Source organism: Rhinatrema bivittatum, chromosome 12, assembly GCF_901001135.1.
Source record: "Rhinatrema bivittatum chromosome 12, aRhiBiv1.1, whole genome shotgun sequence".
Classification (NCBI taxonomy): Eukaryota; Metazoa; Chordata; class Amphibia; order Gymnophiona; family Rhinatrematidae; genus Rhinatrema; species Rhinatrema bivittatum.
The window spans coordinates 11,161,923-11,182,374 of NC_042626.1; the positions used below are offsets into that span (position 1 = coordinate 11,161,923).

Genomic DNA, 20,452 nt, shown 5'->3' on the forward strand with positions numbered 1-20,452 from the left:
AGTTGTTTGATCAGCTTCTGCCTGGAAGATGCCAGCAGTTGAGTGAGGGACAGAACAGAAGAAGTCTGCCTGGATTTACTGAACTCAGAATTACAAGTGCCTTGGTGGTGCTTCTTTGCCACTCCTGGCTTCCCTCGTCTTCATTCTGCAGTGAGAAAAAGAGAAGGCTGTTGATTGCCTTTGTGAAAGCAGCAGCGAGGCAAAGGTTAGTGCCCCAGCCCTGAAAAGATTTCGATGCGTTACATGAGTTTTATGTACCATTGTAAAATAGATGTAACTCTGGTTGACTCGGTGTCACAAGGCCCATGTTAATCTGGCAGGGACTTGTAGATCTGATGGTCTCATTGGTTTACCTAAGAAAATCAGAACTATAAGTCCCTGCATTCAAAGGCAAAAAGCCAGGACTGGATCAGCCTGCTCCTTGTGAAATGGAGCCAGGTGCTGCGCCTCTCCCTAGCTCAACTGAACTGGTTGATCCGGTTTTGGTTTTGTCTTATTGTAAGTATGAAAAGTATGAACACGTACTTCTAGGTTTATCTGTGTTTCTTTTTTAAGGACATGAATGGGAAAAGCAAAACCACAGATCCAGCCATGCAATAGGGTAAAATTCAGGACTGGATCAGTCTATTCAGCCAACCTCTCGTAAAGCGTATGGATAAAAATAAAACTGACCCATTGCCTATATGGTCCCAGAGTAAAAATGGAAAAATATGACAAAATTCTAAATGTCTTGGGTTTTTTTTATTATTTATCTAATATGATGATATGTGATAAGGATAGCAAGGCCATATAAATGTGTTTAGATTAAAGCACAATGGAAGAAATCTTTTCCATTTACATAAGAGGATGCTGGGCTTGATGGACCCTTGGTCTCACCCAGTATGGCAGGTTCTTATGTAAGAGTATTTGTAGATCTTCTTCTTATGAAACCTAACAACCCCTAAAACACACATTTATAATGTTTTGTAAATTAATGTCAAGCACCCATTATCTTATCTGATGTCATCTTTGCATTGCCTTGAAGTCCTAGGCAGACTGCTCTGTTTGTCTTACAAATCTAGACTAGGAATCTTGATTTTTTTTTGTCCTCCTATAAGCAGCAAGATGGAAACAAAAGGATGGTCAGGACTAGCAGCCTAGCAGCTTGGAAATGTTTTTAATATACAGAGAGGCCAGCATCCTAAAGGCAGACATTTGTTTCAGCTCACAAAGCGGCATCTGCAAATTCTTTTCCTTCGGAATGAAATTTTGCACAGTTTTATACTTGCAAAATTGCATTCAAATTAATATTTAATGATTTGCTGTAATGAAAGATCATGCAAAGAAGCTCATTAACCATTAATGCACAGCAAAACCACACCTGAAATATGTTTCACAGCCTGGAGTTGCAAAAAAATATGAGGTATATTTACTTTTTAAAAACTATTTCTGCATAGCAAAACTTTATGCGCTACTTTGCACATAAGATCTGGTGGGAAAATATCACGCATGACGTTCTGCCTGGGTTAGTACATAACCCTCAGTCTAGGTTGGACAAGATTTACTGTATTCACAGCCGTTAAAGAGATAAAAAGCTTTCTAATATATTCTTCACAGATTGGCGTGTAAAATAACATGCTGGCAATCTGAATTCTCCAGCTGTACAATTTTGTGGGCAGAATTTGCCTGTCTGTTGAAGATCATCTTTTGGTGTGCAAAGCATATCAAAAGCCTTGGGAGAAATTCATCTCTCTTCCTCTGAATTCCTTCCGCGCCTTTGCTGACTTAATCACTGTGCTCCGAGATGAGATGAGATGTCGTCATTTCTCTTTGAAGTCTTTGTCTATGTATTTACTATAAAAAAAAAAACAGTGAAAACTTGAGTGCCACAGTCTGACGGGTACTGCATGCGGTGTGTACTCTGTCTCATCTGTTTTCTTTTAAATCTAGATGTTCTGCCAGATCATTTCAATTATCAACTGCAAGACACAGACTTCCAGTCTGCAGCTTATGGTCAGTATTCAAATGGGCCATTTTCCCCCATGCTGCAATCACCCCCCTCGCAATTGCACTACAACACTTATAACCTGGACCCCCAATATAGCGACGGGCAATATGTACCAAGCAACTGTGAATTAAATAAAGCAACCTACATGACCAGCTGTAACAGCGAGGAGGGGTATCTTGGAATAAAGAGACAAAGACTGAGCCATTCTTCCGTACGAATGAAAGGGCAGGAGGAGTTGTGTGTGGTGTGTGGGGATAAAGCTTCAGGATACCACTATAATGCACTCACCTGCGAAGGCTGTAAAGGTAAGGCAATGTTGTGAAGAGCATGAGCAATCTGAACAAGGGTTTGCCTACCACAGCTACTGCTCTAGCTTAGGGGTCAAATTCTCCTCTCTTAAGTTGGAAAGTAGGCCAGACTGCTGCAGTGCCCATGGTCTCTTTACAATCTTCCTTCTCTGTCACTAGGCAGGGATGCACAAATGCTTATAGTGGGCCCCAGAAATGGAAGGAGATAAAAAAAGTGATTGCACTCGCCCTCCTTTTTGGCTCTCCAGTTTCTCCTCCTCCTCCTCCCTTTCACCTTTCTATTGCCTCACCCATCCCTTAATCTTCACCTTCCTCTCTTCCCTCCATCACTTATTCGTTTCTATTCCCCATCTATCTTTGTCTACCTGCTTCTTCCTCTCATCTTCCTCTTTCCTTTCTTGCTGTGCATGATTAATACTATTGTCGTGTGTATAGCATTACCAGAAACTCCTGCTCGTTTTGGTGCCTCTTCTTCATTATGGGGTTCCTTTCTGCTCTTCACCTCTTTCTCCTCAGATTATAGACGTGCATACAACCAGTTAGGTGCAGAAGGGTTGGAAGCAGCTGCCCAGGAGAGAAGTGCTTCCTGGCCACCTTTCTTCTGACTGCTCTTTATTGGCTGGGTTGCTTGTCAAACAGTAGGAGTAGCACTAGTGCACTTTCCCCTAATGACCTCTGCAATCTCTTAGGGGTAACCCTCCCCTCTGCTTTGTATATAATAGTACAAAGGCCTTCAAAGAAAGGCCCTCTAAAATGAATACAAGATATAATCCAAATTTCATATGATTCTCTTTCAAGGTTTCTTATTTTGAAGAGAACCAATACAGCTTCAATAACAAAATCAGCAGTTTGCAAAACAATGATTGGGTAGTTCAGCTGGGTCTTTTTATTTTCTGATTTGATTACCAATCAGCTTCAAACATCTTTCATTCAAAATAACTTTAATGCAGTTTGGTCTGCTGGTGCAGTTCCAGCAGTTATGCATAATCTTTCAAACACTTGATTGCAAACAGGACTGAAAGGCACGCATGAAACCTAGAAACTGACAGCAGGTAAAGACTGCAAGGCCACTCCACCATGCCCATGCTCCCTACTTTCTGCAATGCTGCAGATCCTACTTGATCTCACTGGCATGCATCAGAGCTGGGGAAATAGGGGGCAGGGAGAAATTGCATTTGTTTGGGGGTTAGAGGAGGAGGGTGAACCGGGGGAGGCCATTTTTTGTTCAACTAAAAGACAAAGTTTCTCCTATAGGAGAAGAGTTAGCCACGCTGAAGGTGTGAAATGTTTCTAAGCAGCAAGATTTCTTTTTACTTGTCTTTGTTCCATGTTTCCTAGTTATCTGAAATCTTGCTAGCTATTATGACCTGTTGGTGACGGGCTATTGAAAGAGTATCAGATTGGCAAAGCTAGATACTTCAGTCTACCATGACAAACTATGCTAAAAGAAATAACATTTTGAAAGAGGATTATTGTACCTGAGTCTACAAGTCATCAATTGCACTTAGGCAGAAAGAGATTCAACTGATCTACAGAAAAAGCTATATTCAGTATAAAAATTCTTCAAGGAAATTACATCACAAAAAATACCGAGTAAGTTCATAGTGGCAATGGGGCTGTGCTCCTCGGTTATTATCAATAAATCATTGATGAATCCATGCTCCCGAGTGTAGATCCAACTATTGGTTTTGGGATAGTATTATGTATCCAAATAAATGATAGGTAAATGGCAGGTAATGTCACTACCTTAGTTGTAACTTTGAGATCCAACCTACACCCCAAACATGTTCTTCCCTTTCAGGTTTTTTTCGTCGCAGTATTACTAAAAATGCAGTGTATAGGTGCAAGAATGGTGGACATTGTGAAATGGACATGTACATGCGAAGGAAGTGTCAAGAGTGTCGGCTGAAGAAGTGTAAAGCTGTGGGAATGCTTGCAGAATGTAAGTGTTAATTTCTTTTTGGGCTTTTTATTATTTTTTTAAATGTTACTTAACATTTAAACAATTACACACAACTCAATGAACAAGGAAAATATGAATCAAAGGGCGAAAAAAAAGACAATGGATGATGTAATATGTGATCAGTCCAAATGACTGATGGAAAGAACTAGGAAAAACTCAAGTGTTAACAAATAAACCAACTAGCCACAAAAGCATAGATAAATCTTATATACCCCACCACATTTCAAGCAAGGATCAATTCAAAAGTTAATCATACAGATTCTTATCTAACAAAAACGTATCTAAATGAGAAGGATCCTAAAAAATGAACTTGTTCGCTTCCTAAAAAACAATACACTTGCATGGAAACCAAGAAAAAAGAAGGATCAACTCCTCAAAGCAATAATCCGCTGTCTCAACAAAAGGAAATGTTTTTCCCTAAGTTGAATCACGTGGACAACATCTGGGAACACTTCTACTTTTTGACCACAACAGGAAATCTCTATGCTTGAAATATTGTTTAAGAACAAATTCTTTGTCCATTTCTGAACTAAAGACCACCAACAATGGTGGTCTTTAGTTCAGTTCTTGTAGAAATATCATCTTGAGATGTTTCCAAAAGGGCCAACAGATCTCATCTATCAGTGGTAATGATGGTATGCGTAGCTCCTTCCATCTCATTTACTTCTTGCTTCGCCACTCTAATGGAACAGATTGTTGAAGGAATAATATCCTTCCAATTGGGGATTTCCAAGGCCTCTTTACAAAACTTCTTCAACAATTCCTAGACCTTGGAAAATTAAGCAGCCATAGATTTTTCACCCTGTCTGCATTCTCCAAAGCCTTATGTTGGTTGTTCAAGACCAAGCTGTCCTTAATATGGGCTACTCCTGAGGCCTGTAGATCAGTGACTTGTTTACTCAAGGAGGATACCAGACTTCATCAAGCCTTCTATCATGGTCTCCCAACTTGAAAGCCGTTGAACAGGAGAATCAGCTAATTAATGTACTCTTGATGAGAATCACTTTTCATATATCCAAAAGGGTGATGTTAGAAGGAACAGATAAAAGTTCCTTTGTCAATTCTATCAGTTAACTGAGGAGAGGGAATGGCAACTGACACAGGTACTCCCAAAAGGGACAGAGATGCTACATTGATCTCAAAATTATGTTGCTTGCTATTGTCCCTGGATCCAATCCTGTTCACTAGAGATCCTCCTGTGGATTTCACCAAAACTCGATGATATTAATTAACCAGAGCAGACTGCTCTCTTGCTCCCCTAATCAGAATTTTTCTCTCTTCTTAATGCTGCTCTGGTCCTGTGAGTCCCAGCCAATCTGTTTCTAGAGACACTAGCAACTCTACCCGTTCTACGCCCTGGCAGCGAGCCTTTTTATTGGCACATCTGCTCTTGTTTTGAGCAGAATTTCCCTAGAAATTCACTGTAAGAGTGTCCCTTCCACATACACACACCCTCATACAGGCTCCCTCACTCTCTGGCGCACACACACACATCCCCTCATATAGGCTCCCTCTCTGAAACCCACACTCAAGCATCCCGCGCACCCCCCCTTACCAACCAAGCTGTCTCTCGCACTCCCCCACATCCCCTCTCCTCTCTCACACATTCTCTCTCACCGGCACCCCCTCCCCTAATATAGGCTCCCTCTCTCTGAAACCCACATTCAAGCATCCTCCCACCCACCCTCTTTTACCTCCCATGCTCTCTCACACCCTCCCCACCCCCCCTCACCAACCATGCTCTGTCACACCCCCCTCTCACACACACATTCTCTCTCACCGGCATCACCCCCCCCATGCTCTCTCTCACACCCTCCCCGACATATTCTCTCACCGGCATGCCGCAGGACCTGCGCCGTTCACGGCGAAGATGAAGGCCTGGCGCACCGTTCGCAGCGAAGATGAAGGCCCGGCGCGCCATTCACGGCACACAGGGGCCTTCCATTTTCACCTTGAGCAGAAAATAGCAGCGGAGACCCCGGCATGCTGCGAATGGAGCGCGTCCAGCGGCACATGCTCCGTTTGCAGCGAAGATAAAGGCCCAGGCGTGCCGAAACGGCACATGGGGGCCTTCCCTTTTCACCGCAAATGGCACGCCGGGCCTTCATCCTTGCCGCGAATGGAGCATGTACCGCAGGACGAGCTCCATTTGCAGCATGCCGGGGTCTCCTCTGCTATATTCTGCCTGTTCTGCGATGGACGCTGTCCTTCGTACCTGTTGTAGCTGGTGTTGTCACATGGCCGCTGTACGACGTGTTTGAGCCTCCAAGGCAGCCAGGGAGCCACCTGCACCATCTATCGGCGGGCTGGGGAACAGGCGTGAGCACTGTCGGACACACAACCAAGCCCGATATATTATAGCGCCATCTATCGGCGGGCTGGGGAACAGGCGCGAGCACTGTCGGACACACAACCAAGCCCGATATATTATAGCGCCATCTATCGGCGGGCTGGGGAACAGGCGCGAGCACTGTCGGACACACAACCAAGCCCGATATATTATAGCGCTATCTATCGGCGGGCTGGGGAACAGGCGTGAGCACTGTCAGACACACTACCAAGCCAGATATATTATAGCGCCATCTATCAGCGGGCTGGGGAACAGGCGCGAGCACTGTCAGACACACTACCAAGCCAGATATATTATAGCGCCATCTATCGGCGGGCTGCGGAACAGGCGCAAGTACTGTCGGACGCACTACCAAGCCCGATATATTATAGCGCCATCTATCGGCGGGCTGGGGAACAGGTGCGAGCACTGATGGACACACTACCAAGCCCGATATATTATAGCGCCATCTATCGGCGGGCTGGGGAACAGGTGCGAGCACTGATGGACGCACTACCAAGCCCGATATATTATAGCGCCATCTATCGGCGGGCTGGGGAACAGGTGCGAGCACTGATGGATGCACTACCAAGCCCGATATATTATAGCGCCATCTATCGGCGGGCTGGGGAACATGTGCGAGCACTGACGGACGCACTACCAAGCCCGATATATTATAGCGCTATCTATCGGCGGGCTGCGAAACATGTGCGAGCACTGATGGACGCACTACCAAGCCCGATATATTATGGATATCTAGGTCCTCATGCTGGTTAGGGGGTGACATTATCAGAGACTCCGTCAGACCCTCTCCTAAGGATACATCCAAGGAGCTTACAAATGTAGCTAGGCCAAAGTCACAATCAACCAGTGGCAGTGGGGGAATTCAGCAATCAGACCCTAGGGAGGTGTCCACTTTAAAAGAGGCTCCATTGTCTGTTCCTCATTAGTGGAAGTTGACTCATGGTGATGACGGACATGATCATCCATTGGGCCCCAAACCTGCTCAGGGGCTCCACAGGAAGACAGTCTTTCCCTTCCTTTTCCTGTCCGTGGCAATAAAAAAGAAAAATAAAGAAAAAAAAAGAAAGATTATTTTATGCTTTTTAAACTCACAGTCAGGGCTTCCTTGAGGGGCATGCATCAGTGGCAGTCATCTTGCCTCTCTGCCCAGCTCACTCCCCTTTTTGGAATTTTAAAAGAAAACTATATGAACTGTGTTGCAGTCGTCATAAAGTGCACATATTAAATAGTAATGCCCTCAGTCCATTAAAAATGTTACTAATGGGTCATGATATCTGACATTTCAAACAGCTTACTAATGTTAATCTCTGGGTGGAACAATATTAGCCAGTCACAAACTACCTCACAATCAATACATCTGATTAGTTTGCGTTGATTATGATGTGACAAAATGATATCCTCTGCATACTGCATGAACCGATCATATCGCTTTCCATATGTGTTGTCTCTCCAAACACATTTATCCTTGCTTGTATTGCTAGTCAGCCAATTAACCCTTTAATCCAACTTCAGATAATCAGATGGATTCAGTACTTAACTTCCAAAACATTTATTAGAATAATGAATTACAAAACACTCATTGTGATAAAAGGGAGTCAAGAGTAACTGCACATATTCTGGAATTCCCCCAGCATCATCTTCAGCACCACTCATTGTAGCATCAGCTATTATGGCTCCCTTCCCTTGCCTAAGTGCACCAGCTTTGTGACACATTCAGGCCTGACTGGCCGTGATGGTCAACGGAACTGAACTCTGATGCCCTGCACAACAATACTGTTGTCTGAGTCAGGGGGTCCAGCCCCAGCAATAACCTTTTTAATTAAGACCATCCAAAGACGAGACTAGGTGGTTTCAAAAGTTCATACATAGCAGATTTTTGGATAGTACTGTTAGCACAACAAAAGGTACCACAACTTGCCAAGAACCTTGTTGACAAAAGGTGAGTATTACTATTTGCTGAGGTAACTCCCCAAATATTGCCCAGTAAAGAGGATATGGCTTTCTTTTACATGTATAAAAATAATAATTTGCTTTTTTTGTCATGGGGTGCAATTTAAGATAGCATTGGTCATCTATTGCAGCGGCAAACTAATGTAAGTAAAACAACCTGCTTATTTTGGAGCAGTGGTTTCAGCAGAGTGCATTGTTTTATGCATGTTTCAGGTTTGTTGACTGAAGTGCAGTGTAAATCCAAGCGCCTCCGGAAAAATCTTAAGCAAAGCAACAGCCTATACTGTGACATCAAGGTGGAAGACGACTGCAGTGACAGCAAGCACGTGTCATCTACAACAAAATCTGGAAAAGTGGGGTTTTTTTATCCTCAGGTGCACATTTTTTTTTGCATTGGATATTTCCATGTCCAAACTGTATCTACAAATGCAAATTCCTGTTTGTGTTTAGATCCCGCAGAGGGTGGAACTGACCACGGAGGAGCATACAATTATCGATCATATTGTGGCTGCTCATCAGAGATACACAATTCCTCTGGAGGAAGCAAAAACATTTGTAGGTGTCAAGCTGCTTTTCACAATTATAGCGTAGCAAAATGTTGTAGTAAACATTTTAAATAAGACAGTCTATAAAAGTTGAATTTTTGCTAATATTTTTTAGTGTGGCCAGAGTGCCACACAAAATCATGCTACATGGTACAGCTAAGTGAATTTTGCTGAATATAACACAGCTGGTTCCTTCAGCCGAGTGTGAAGACATAGTTGTGCGAAGGCTCTTAGGAGCGGCAAAAATATATAAGATGCACAGTGGAGAAGTATGAAAAGCCAACCAAATTGTGGAAGGTAAAAGTGCCAGACTCAAAGGAGACTTGCATTGCACATGTGTATGTGCGGGTGTCAATAGGAAATCCAGTGTATTGAGTGATTTTATTATTTTAATTTGCTTTTTTAAATCTTTTATAATTGATTAAAGTATACATTATGATGTGATCTGCCTCAAATGCAGAGAAATGGTGGAATACAAGATGGAATAAATAAATAATTGAAATCAAGTCTGCATCTTAGAGGGTAACAAAGGTGGGGCTCTCTCCCCTCCTTAGGTACAAGAGCTGAGGTCAACACAGAGATTCCATGGCCCTAGAAATACTGAAATATGTCATGGCATTCAGAGCCTTCAACAACCCTTAGTCTACTAGGGCCTAGCATTTGCTCCTTGGGGATCTCATTAATTCTACCTGTGCAATGTCCCGGGTTCTTGAGTAATAGCTTATTGATTACAGTTACATTATTTTTATCCTGTCACTAAACATGGAATCTTTCAGGCTGGGATATATTTGATTAGATGGTGAGATCAACATAAGAATTATCTAAATGATGCTGTACATGAGCTTTTGAGACCACAGAGACCAAATACGCAAATCTTTGAACTGTAATGATTTCTTTCATGTATTTCAGCTTGAAGAAACTGCAAATCCTGAAGAGAGTTTCTTACGACTCTCTGAGACAGCAGTGCTTCATGTACAGGTGCTCGTAGAATTTACAAAAAGGCTCCCAGGTAATGTTGAACATTTTTTCTTGTGATAAAATGGCTTGCATTAATAAAAGGAGAAAACTGTGGGCGTATCTTCTGGTATGCGCACAAATCCAAAAGTTCAAAAAGGAGGCGGGGAATGGACGTGTTTAGGCGAAGACCAAGAGATGTCCACGTAAACCACCGCGCAACTTTACTTCTGCTTTTGATGGTGTGCAAGTCAAAAAATAAACCATGGCTAATCAGCGGGGTTTTAAGGGTCGGGGAAGAAGGAAGTCTTTAAAACTAGTTGGGTTAGGAAGTCCTATGCTTAACACTGGGCGAACTGGGAAAAGGGTAAGTAGCCTCAGCTCGCACCCTTTATAAAATTCCCCCATTACATGGGGGAATTTGCCCGTGCGTCTATATAAAAATTGAGCGCACATGTACGTGTGTACAGCCTGTTTTATAACATACGCGCACGTGTGAGTGCATGTTATGAAACTGCTGCGCCCATGTGCGCGAGCTGGAATACGCACTCACATGTGCGCGGGTCTTAAAATTCACCTCTAAGGGCACAGCCAGAAACATAGGACATGACAGAGAAAAAAAAGTTCTGTTGCACAGTAGACCATTAGCATCTCTATTCTTCAAGCTGAATTTTTTGTCCATATAAATGGCTCTCCTGACACTTATTTTTAAACCATTAATTTAAGCCATAGCTTTTTGTTCTAATTCAGTAAATAACTGAATCTACCCAGTCTCAAAGCCTCAAGCTTAAAAATATATAAACAAAAGTTTGGCACTTCAACCGAAGAGAAACCAAGCAGCCAGTTACTGAATCATCAAAATACATTGACCAATACACCATAATTAATCCAAAGATAATTACAACATTTTGACATGTGGTCTTCATCAAGAAGACAGTACACAAATTTCCATAAATGTGACACAAGAGCTATCTTCCCTCGTAGGATTTGAAACATTGGATTATGAAGACCAGCTCGCACTGCTAAAAGGCTCCACAGTTGAGGCAATGTTTTTACGTTCAGCCCAGATATACAACCACAGGACCAGTGAATGTCTGTCGGCGGCAAACAAAAGTAAGACCTATTAGATGACCTGCTACTTTGTACATAACAATTTTAGCAAGAATATGCCGAGTATCCAAAAGGCGCACTAGAGGTGCAATACCTAACATATTTTTATACTAGTGCCACTAAAACGTTACTTCAACAACGTAATGATGAGATGCTTTAAAGCTTCTCTTACCCCTAAAATGGCTCATCTTTCCTATAAAAATAACAGCAAGGGAAGCCTCAGCAGGGCCTCACAGGCCCAAGGACGTTTTAACAAAAATCTGTTTTTTGAAGGTTTGGCATTTGGCTGAGCACTCCTGCTAGAGGATCAGTTTACATGCTGCCAGAGGAAATAAGAATTTACCCAAAAGTCTTAGCCTTTCCTGCAGGATCCTTCAAACTGTACATGTGTCACGAGAATAAACCTGTTTCCCAGGTCAAGCCCAGCAACGCTGGCTTAGGAGAGACTGACTGTGTTAGATCTCAGTAGGGTTAGCCCTGGATAGTACATAGATGGGAGACCACCAAGGAAAACCAAGTGCGGGGGAACTGCAGAAGTTAATGGCAAACGTCTGTAGTATTCTACCAAGAAAAGGTCACAGGTGCCATGGTAGGGGTGTGCTCAGCTAACCTTCAACTTCCACAAATGTGTAGAAAGAACAGGAAAAACAATCCAATCTGTTTCAAAGCTAAAATAATTAAAAAAAAAAAAAAGTTACAGAAAAATGTATTATAATTAAAAAAACCCAAAAACCCTGTAAACTTTCCTTTTCAGGCCACAGAAGATTTTCTGATCATGTAGGGTGTTATGATATCCAAGAATTTGAGAAGGGCATTATTTATCCAACAGAAGCTTCTCACAGGGAAAAGGCTCCCACATCCACCACAAACACAGGTACTTTAGCAGCAGAATCTGCAACAGTCTTTTAACAAGTTTTTACAGCATTTTTATAACTCATTCACAGTTCTCTGACTCCCTACAACGCTTGCAATACATAAGAAGTAGGGGACTACTACCAAACTAGTCGCACTGCTTAAAGCAATGGTGGTGCATGGCCACTACACTGTGCATTACTACAGCAATTAAGATGAAAAAGTAATGAGGTGGAAAAAAAATAATCTCATTTTTATGAGCTACGAATGATATAGAAACATAGAAATGACGGCAGAAGAAGACCATACGGCCCATCCAGTCAGCCCTGCAAGCTTTTGCACTTTTTTTTTCTCATACTTATGTTACTCTTGGTCCTTAGTAACCTTTTGGTTCTATTGCCTTCCACCCCCGCCATTAATGTAGAGAGCAGTGTTGGAACTGCATCTAAGTGAAATATCTAGCTTAATTAGTTAGGGGTAGTAACCGCCGCAGTAAGCAAGCTACACCCATGCTTATTTGTTTACCCAGACTATGTAATTCAGTCCTTGTTTGTTGTTGTCTGTATATAGATCCACTTTTCTTCATTCCCCCTGCCGTTGAAGCAGAGAGTTATGCTGGATATGCATTGAAAGTAAAGTATCAGACTTTCTCCCCTGCCGTTGAAGCAGAGAGCTATGCTGAATATGCATTGAAAGGAGTATCAGACTTTCTCCCTTGCCGTTGAAGCAGAGAGCTATGCTGGATATGCGTGAAGTATCAGACTTTCTCCCCTGCCGTTGAAGCAGAGAGCTATGGTGGATATGCGTGAAGTATCAGTCTGTCTCCCCTGCCGTTGAAGCAGAGAGCTATGCTGGATATGCGTGAAGTATCAGTCTTTCTCCTCTGCCGTTGAAGCAGAGAGCTATGCTGGATATGCATTGAAAGTGAAGTATCAGGCTTATTTGGTTTGGGGTAGTAACTGTCGTAACAAGCAAGCTACTCCCCGCTTTTTTGTGAATACAAATCCGTTTTTCCACATTTCCTCTTGCCGTTGAAGCTTAGAGCAATGTTGGAGTCACATTAACCGTGTGTATGTTTATTGAATAAGGGTATTATCTCCAGGTAGTAGCCGTCATTCCCGCGAGCCACCAACTCTTCATTCACTTCCTCTAGACTTTATGGATCCAGTATTTATCCCACGCCCCTTTGAAGTACTTCACAGTTCTGGTCTTCACCACTTCCTCCGGAAGGGCATTCCAGGCATCCACCACCCTCTCCGTGAAGAAATACTTCCTGACATTGGTTCAGAGTCTTCCTCCCTGGAGCTTCAAATCGTGACCCCTGGTTCTGCTGATTTTTTTCTGATGGAAAAGGTTTGTCTTTGGATCATTAAAACCTTTCAAGTATCTGAAAGTCTGTATCATATCACCTCTGCTCCTCCTTTCCTCCAGGGTGTACATATTTAGATTCTTCAATCTCTCTTCACCAAGGACCTGTACAAGGGGATAATTACTTCCCTTTTCTTACTCGATATTCCTCTCTCTATGCAGCCCAGCATTCTTCTGGCTTTAACTATCGCCTTGTCACATTGTTTCGCCGACTTCAGATCATTACATCAAAAATAGTTTTGATGTAAGGGCTCCCCCCTAATTTCAATTATATGTTTCCTAGTTCAGTATATTATCTGTTTTATGTAAGGGCCCCGCCCAATGGTTTTGTGTTCACTGTAAACCGATGCGATGTGCGAACGGTCATCGGTATAAAAGAAACGTTAAATAAATAAATAAATAAATAAATAAATAAATTAGACACTATCACCCCAAGGTCTCTCTCCTGCTCCATGCACATCAGCCTTTCTCCCCCCATCGAATACAGTTCATTCGGATTCCCACTCCCCATATGCATGACTCTGCACTTCTTGGCATTGAATCTCAGCTGCCATATCTTCGACCACTCTTCCAGCTTCCTTAAATCCTGTCTCATTCTCTCCACTCCTTCTGGCGTGACCACTCTGTTGCAGATCTTAGTGTCATCCGCAAAAAGACCAACCTTACCTTCTATCCCGTCCGCAATGTCGCTCACAAAGATATTGAACAGGTCCGGTCCCAACACCGATCCTTGTGGCACTCCGCTTAACATCGCTATCTCTTCAAAGTTCCATTTACCATCACACATTGTCTTCTGTCCGTCAACCAGTTTGCAATCCAGGCCACCACCTCGGCACTCACTCCTAAGCTTCTCATTTTATTCACCAGTCTCCTGTGCGGGACAGTGTCAAAAGCTTTGCTGAAATCCAAGTAGATGACATCAAATACTCTTCCTTGATCCAATTCCTTAGTCACCCAATCAAAAAAGTCAATCAGATTTGTCTGATAGGATCTTCCCCTGGTGAATCCATGCTGCTTCTGGTCCAGCAATTCTCCCGACTGTGTGCATAGGGGGGATCCCTAGAAGCCTTTTCCTCGAAATAAAGGAATGGCATTTTTTCCCATGGTTTTCTGTCTTTCTATATCTTGCAAATGGTTATGAGAGACAAGCCAAGATTTATTATTGGCAAGGTGCTAGAATGGAAGCCTGAACCAACAAATGCTCTCTTTTACCAGCAAGGATTATCCTGACCTACTGAAATACCTATGTCTGAGGGAGTGATGGGATCTCTGAGGGAGTGATGGGAATTGTAAAGCTAAATTAGATAAGTGGATGGGTAGACTAGATAGACCATATGGTCTTTTTCTGCAGTCAGGTTTCTATCTTACTAGAAAAGACATGACTCAGAATCAACATCAGAAAATATTTTTTCACAGAGAGGGTGATGGATGCCTGGAATGCTCTCCCAGAAGAGGTGGTGAAAACAAGAATAGTTAATGAATTCAAAAGAGCATGAGACAAACACTGAGGATTCCTAAAGGCATAAAGAAATGGATGGTGTAACATTTCTGCATGGGGGGTACCCTGCACAGAGTGGCAGTTACTACCCTTAACAGAAAGCATGGGGGTAACCTGCACAGAGCGGCAGTTACTACCCTTAACAGAAAGCATGGGGGTAACCTGCACAGAGCGGCAGTTACTACCCTTAACAGAAAGCAACGGGGTAACCTGCTCAGAGCGGCAGTTACTGCCCTTAACAGAAAGCATGGGGGTAACCTGCACAGAGCGGCGGTTACTACCCTTAACAGAAAGCATGGGGGTAACCTGCATGGAGCAGCAGTTACTATCCTTAACAGAAAGCATGGGGGTAACCTGCACAGAGCGGCGGTTACTACCCTTAACAGAAGGCATGAGGGTAACTTGCACGGAGCGGCAGTTACTACCCTTAACAGAAACATGGAGGTAACCTGCACGGAGTGGCAGTTACTACCCTTAACAGAAAGCATGGGAGTAACCTGCACAGAGCGGCGGTTACTACCCTTAACAGAAACATGGAGGTAACCTGCACAGAGTGGCAGTTACTACCCTTGACAGAAAGCATGGGGGTAACCTGCAAAGAATGGCAGTTACTGCCCTTAACAGAAACATGGGGGTAACCTGCACGGAGTGGCAGTTACTTCCATAAGCAAATTGCTGGGCAGCCTGGCTGGACCATCTGGTCTTTATCTGCCATCATTACTATGTTAAGGCCTGACCACATGCAGTTTATAACTCTGAAATATCGCATGAGGCTTTCAAATATTGCACAGTTACTACATCTATAATATACTTATACCACAAAACCATGTGACATATTTCAGAAATCATGACTATTCCATTTTGTTTGTAGATATCACAGGAGAGTTTATTACACCACTTTTTAACTTCTACAGAAGCATGGGTGAACTCAACGTGACTGAGGCTGAATATGCTCTGCTTGCAGCGACAACTGTGTTTTTTTCAGGTATAATCTGCTCTACTTCATGGATTTCCACTGTCCAGGCTCTGTTTTGAGTTGGTACTCTAATAAGCAAGAGATTCTAATCGTGACACAGGCAATTTAATTCTCACGAATCCCAACCCATTCAGCACTTTTTCCCAGCAGATGCGCTAGTGATGTAGGTCAATTAAAACTTCTGATACATTTAGACTCATGTACTTGTAGGGTCTCTGGTGACCTAGTTTTCTATGCCTTTCCTACTTAAGAATGAGATAGCATCCTACAATGTCATTTATTCATTTAAAATAACTTTTTGAGATTTTTCTGCATTGCTGGCTCTTGCTTTGAAACCTTTGGGTATTCTGTAGCTCCAAATAATGGGTGGAAATCTACCCTACACCTGGTTTTATTGCATGGAGTCCTTAGCGAGGAAGGAGTGAAGAAGACATTAAGAAGCCTACGTAATAAACTTTAATCTTCATGCTAAAGTCTTCTTGGAATTCTAAAAAGTGTTATTATAAAGGGCTTGATATGCACATTACAGAGGTCCCTCAAAATATTAGCTAAAATGTGTCCTCACATGTAAATGAAGGAGTATCATTTGTAAACTGATTACCATTTTCTGTGGATTCAGTAAAGGATATAAATATTAACACCTATCTTGGACCAGATCCCCCATGCAAACCGCAAGAAGTTAGCTGGCACCATTTTTTAAACGGGTCGGCTACAGAGCAGGGGGGCAACCAGCTCTCTCCTGCTTCGATCTTCAGCTGACAGGAGAAGGTGGGGAGGCACATGTCAGACCCTTGCAGGAACCTTTACTATGGCTCCAGGGTGTGGGGGAATGGATGGGGGCACGTTGGGGGTCCCAGGGCTCCTTTATATTCAGTGCCAGGGCGGGGGGAGATGGGATTGGTTCTGAGGTCCTTTATTTTCTAGGCCAGGGGAAGGGAGAATGATGATAAGATCGAGGAGTAATGGTAGGGAATCCCCTGTGCCAACTCTTCCATTCATTTTCGGACCAGTTTGCATGGAGAATTTTGCAGTAACCAGTGTGACTGTTACACATTTTTGTGTTAATGTCCATGTCTTATGTCAGTACCAAGCCCATGATAGAGGCAAAGATTCAGTGTGCCATTGGTAAAATGCATTGCATCGCATGTAAAAATTGTACCGATAGGCATGCTAAACGTTTTATTGCATAGGTGCCTGGATTATGAAGCTCCCTCTATCGTCAAGGCCCCTCCCTCCACATTGCCCCCCCCCCCCCCCCATTTCTCACACGATTTTATTATTTCTTCAGGTCATGGCTACTCTTTGCTGCCACTGATGTGAACTGAAACACTTTCCTCTGCATTCTGCTTGTAATAACTGTCTTCAATTATGCAGCAAGCTGCTCCATGGAGAAACCTTTGCCTTATGTGTGTTTGCTTTTCACTTTTCCCTTATACACCAGTTATGCTGTACCTCTCGTCTCTTTGGTGCAAGCTGTGCACTTATAAAGCACTGTGCACATTGATGGCTTGCACCTCATAAATGATAATCAGAAAAAAAAAATCACACTGGGGTAGATTTTCAAAGGGTTAAGCGCGTAACCGCCTTCATGGGTGAAAGACTCATTGGCCCGTCGATGAGAATGCCAGGTTTACCCTTTGCTGTTCTTCATTAACATCAATAACATTCAATAACATCAGATCGTTTCCTTTTCTTTTAAAATTCAGATCGCCCACTCCTGAAAAACAAACAGCGTGTGGAAAAACTACAGGAGCCCCTTTTAGGGATTTTGCACAAGTATTCCAAAATTTATCACCCAGAAGACCTGCAGCATTTCGCTCGCCTCATAGGACGCCTCACTGAGCTTAGGACCCTAAGTCATAATCACTCAGAAGTTTTGATATCTTGGAAACTAAAGGATCCAAAACTGACGTACTTACTATGTGACGTCTGGGATTTACCTTGAATGGCACCGGTGGACACTGATGAAAGGGTGAATGGAATTTCATCATGTGTAAAACTGCTTCAAGGCCAAATTGGATGGCAAAATCCTTACATTTTGTTAAGCACTGCAAACATCGAGTTATAGATTAACAGGTTTCACCAAAGCGTTTCTCTGAGAAATATAGCAAGGTGCTTTGTAAATGGGCCAAAGACTTTTCTTTGTACTGCACAATACTTTCATGTGCTGGAAATTACTCTTTGCAGGAGAGATGATAATGTTGCAAACCCATAATACTTATCTTATACCTTATCCTTTCAGTACAAATGAAAAAGCAGGAAAAGACCAAAGCTGTAACGTGAATTAACCTGTATCACAGCCTAAGTTCCAGATCTTCTATCCTTCAAATTGTGTATTGTGTCTTGTTTCCCTGAATGTTGCACTTAAAAAAAGGACACAGATCGTATGCGGGTAACATATCATCAAGTCTTATGGCACATGCCTTGTACAATTTGGAAGAGGAGACAGTCTTATGGGACACCTTTCATTTTAATGTTCAAAAAGCTAAGTGTTGCTTCCCTTGCCTCTGTTATCTGTAAAATACAGGGGGGAAAGCAGAAATATGACAGAATCACTGAAACCTGGAAGAAGCATAAATATAAGTACCATTTAGGAGAAGGAGGCAGTTATATGAAGTTGGAGAGAGGAAGGCTAAAAAGGAATACAAGAAAGTACTTTTTCACCGAGGATGGTGGAGATATGCTACCGATTCCAGTGGAAGGGGCAGAATTCAAGCAGGCATGGGATAGACACAAAAGGACCTTAGGAGCAGGAGGAGACAGAGAGAAGACCTGAAATCCACTTGGATATGTGGCAGCACAATTAGACAGAGTGGGTGAATCCAGTGGTCCCTATTTGTCAACATTTTCCATATTGTACCCCTTATCCTCTGAATTTAAAAGCAGTTTTATAAATACAGTAGCAACTTGTCCTGACAGATGGATTCTGGTGTTTGGCAAATACAGGCAGTATTAATGATGAAGGGAAGCCAGAAACAGCACTTGTGCCCGACAACTATGCAGTATTATTCCCTGAGCATTTATTTGCCTTAGGACCTATTTTTCTTTTTTTTAACTTTTTAAAGGATGCTTTTATGAATCATCAGAATAAATATATCCTGTACTAATATTTGTAATATTTACTTAAATCTATGACATAATTTGTAATGCATTTAATCTATTTTAATACAGCTCTCTGGACATGGTTTGGATTAATTAATTCATTCCAGTAGTTGTATATGACAACCAAATCATTTTAGTTACCCATCTTTGAATATTAGCAAATAATAAATGGCCTGAATCACAGCATGAATCAAGTGTAACATCTGATACTTTATGTTAACTTTTATTTGAATATATTAGTACACAATGCACCAGATAATTTAACATTTAGTCCTTTTACTGCATTTGTTTGATATTTTTGTACTATCATACAATTGTAAGGTATAAATCACTATAATATTGCTTTGTACAAACATGCATTAATTAAACAGTTTGATTAATGATAATCAGCCATTTTATCTTGCATGCAAATACTAAGAGCAGTTATTGGTTGCTAGTAATTAAGACAAGGCATAAATATTGAGTGTATACTAGCTGGAATGGCATGTCATAAATAAACAGTAATAAATGATGGTTGCTTTTGGATAGGTTGATGCTTAGGTGTAATGGGACACACACACACACACTGCAGTTCTGGCAGATCAGGATGATTATCTTCTAAGATTATTTGAATCTGAAGATGACTGATGAGGTTTAGTACTGATGGACTGTTGATATAGATTATATATATATATATATCTCAGGACCCCTGGTCTCTTGTGATTCCATACATGGGATAAGGGTTACAGAGTTCAGCCCTTGCCATGGAATTATTGGGTCCCCATGGCATCATAGGACCAAAAAGGCTCTCTCTCTTTCAACCTTCCCATGCAGATCCCATGCCCCATTCCCTTATTCCTGCCAATCTCCAATCCTTCCTCTTAGCTGTCACTGCTGATCACAGCTGAAAAGAGAAAGTGGGAGGAGAGGGCAACATCATCTTAGCTTGCATTCTTCTCCTTTGCTGCTCAGAGCCAAAGTGTTGTGCTTCGAATCGCATGGCACTTTGGTGGTCTGAGTGGTTCAAAAGTACAACTTACAGTTCCCAGTGACAGTGGAGAAGCCACCACTGTTCTTCTGCTCCTGCCGACTCCAATCGGCAGTGGCTAAGAGGCTTGGAGAGGGCATTGCAGGGAGGATGACAGACAGGATTGTCTATGGGAAGGTCAGGCTGTGTGTTTGCAGATCCTGGGGAGGGATCTCTCTCCTAATCCCTCTGATCTCATCTCATCCAGCCTCCTTGCTGCATCTTCTGACCCTGCAACCTCCTACTCCATCCTTGGCTCGCTCCCCGATACCTCCTCTCTCTTCTCTCAACCTCAATCCCAGAACCTCTTTCTCTTTCCATTCCAAATCCTTCTCCCATCCCTGTCATCTCATCCCTGTGCTGATCCCTTCCCTCATCAAAATCTGTTTGCCACCCAAAATAAAAACAAAAATTATAGACAAGCAAGATTAAAAAATACTGTTATTTTTAAAATGTACTTGCATCTCTGCATGATTGAAT

The 20,452-nt window shown here is 42.5% G+C and overlaps 1 protein-coding gene and 1 long non-coding RNA gene across 5 annotated transcripts in view; one reads left to right on the forward strand and one right to left on the reverse strand.

Annotated features, from left to right (window-relative positions):
* Positions 1-19,477, forward strand: part of LOC115074443 (bile acid receptor-like) — a 41,321-nt gene extending 21,844 nt beyond the window's left edge. For 2 of the 4 annotated variants that reach the window (XM_029573904.1, XM_029573906.1), the window contains 9 exons: positions 1,930-2,292; positions 4,097-4,237; positions 8,775-8,935; positions 9,012-9,116; positions 10,016-10,115; positions 11,045-11,173; positions 11,925-12,044; positions 15,760-15,873; positions 17,571-19,477. In XM_029573904.1, the coding sequence (XP_029429764.1) occupies positions 1,930-2,292; positions 4,097-4,237; positions 8,775-8,935; positions 9,012-9,116; positions 10,016-10,115; positions 11,045-11,173; positions 11,925-12,044; positions 15,760-15,873; positions 17,571-17,809 (1,472 nt within the window). In that variant the 3' untranslated portion in view covers positions 17,810-19,477. The remainder of the gene's footprint in view (positions 1-1,929; positions 2,293-4,096; positions 4,238-8,774; positions 8,936-9,011; positions 9,117-10,015; positions 10,116-11,044; positions 11,174-11,924; positions 12,045-15,759; positions 15,874-17,570) is intronic. The other 2 variants (XM_029573905.1, XM_029573907.1) reach the window with 2 other exon arrangements.
* LOC115074444 lies at positions 1,057-2,932 on the reverse strand. The gene is made up of 2 exons (XR_003852243.1): positions 2,737-2,932; positions 1,057-1,833 (listed from the first exon to the last, which is right to left on the reverse strand). It is a non-coding gene; the product is annotated as an uncharacterized LOC115074444 (long non-coding RNA).
* Positions 19,478-20,452: the final 975 nt, after the last annotated feature.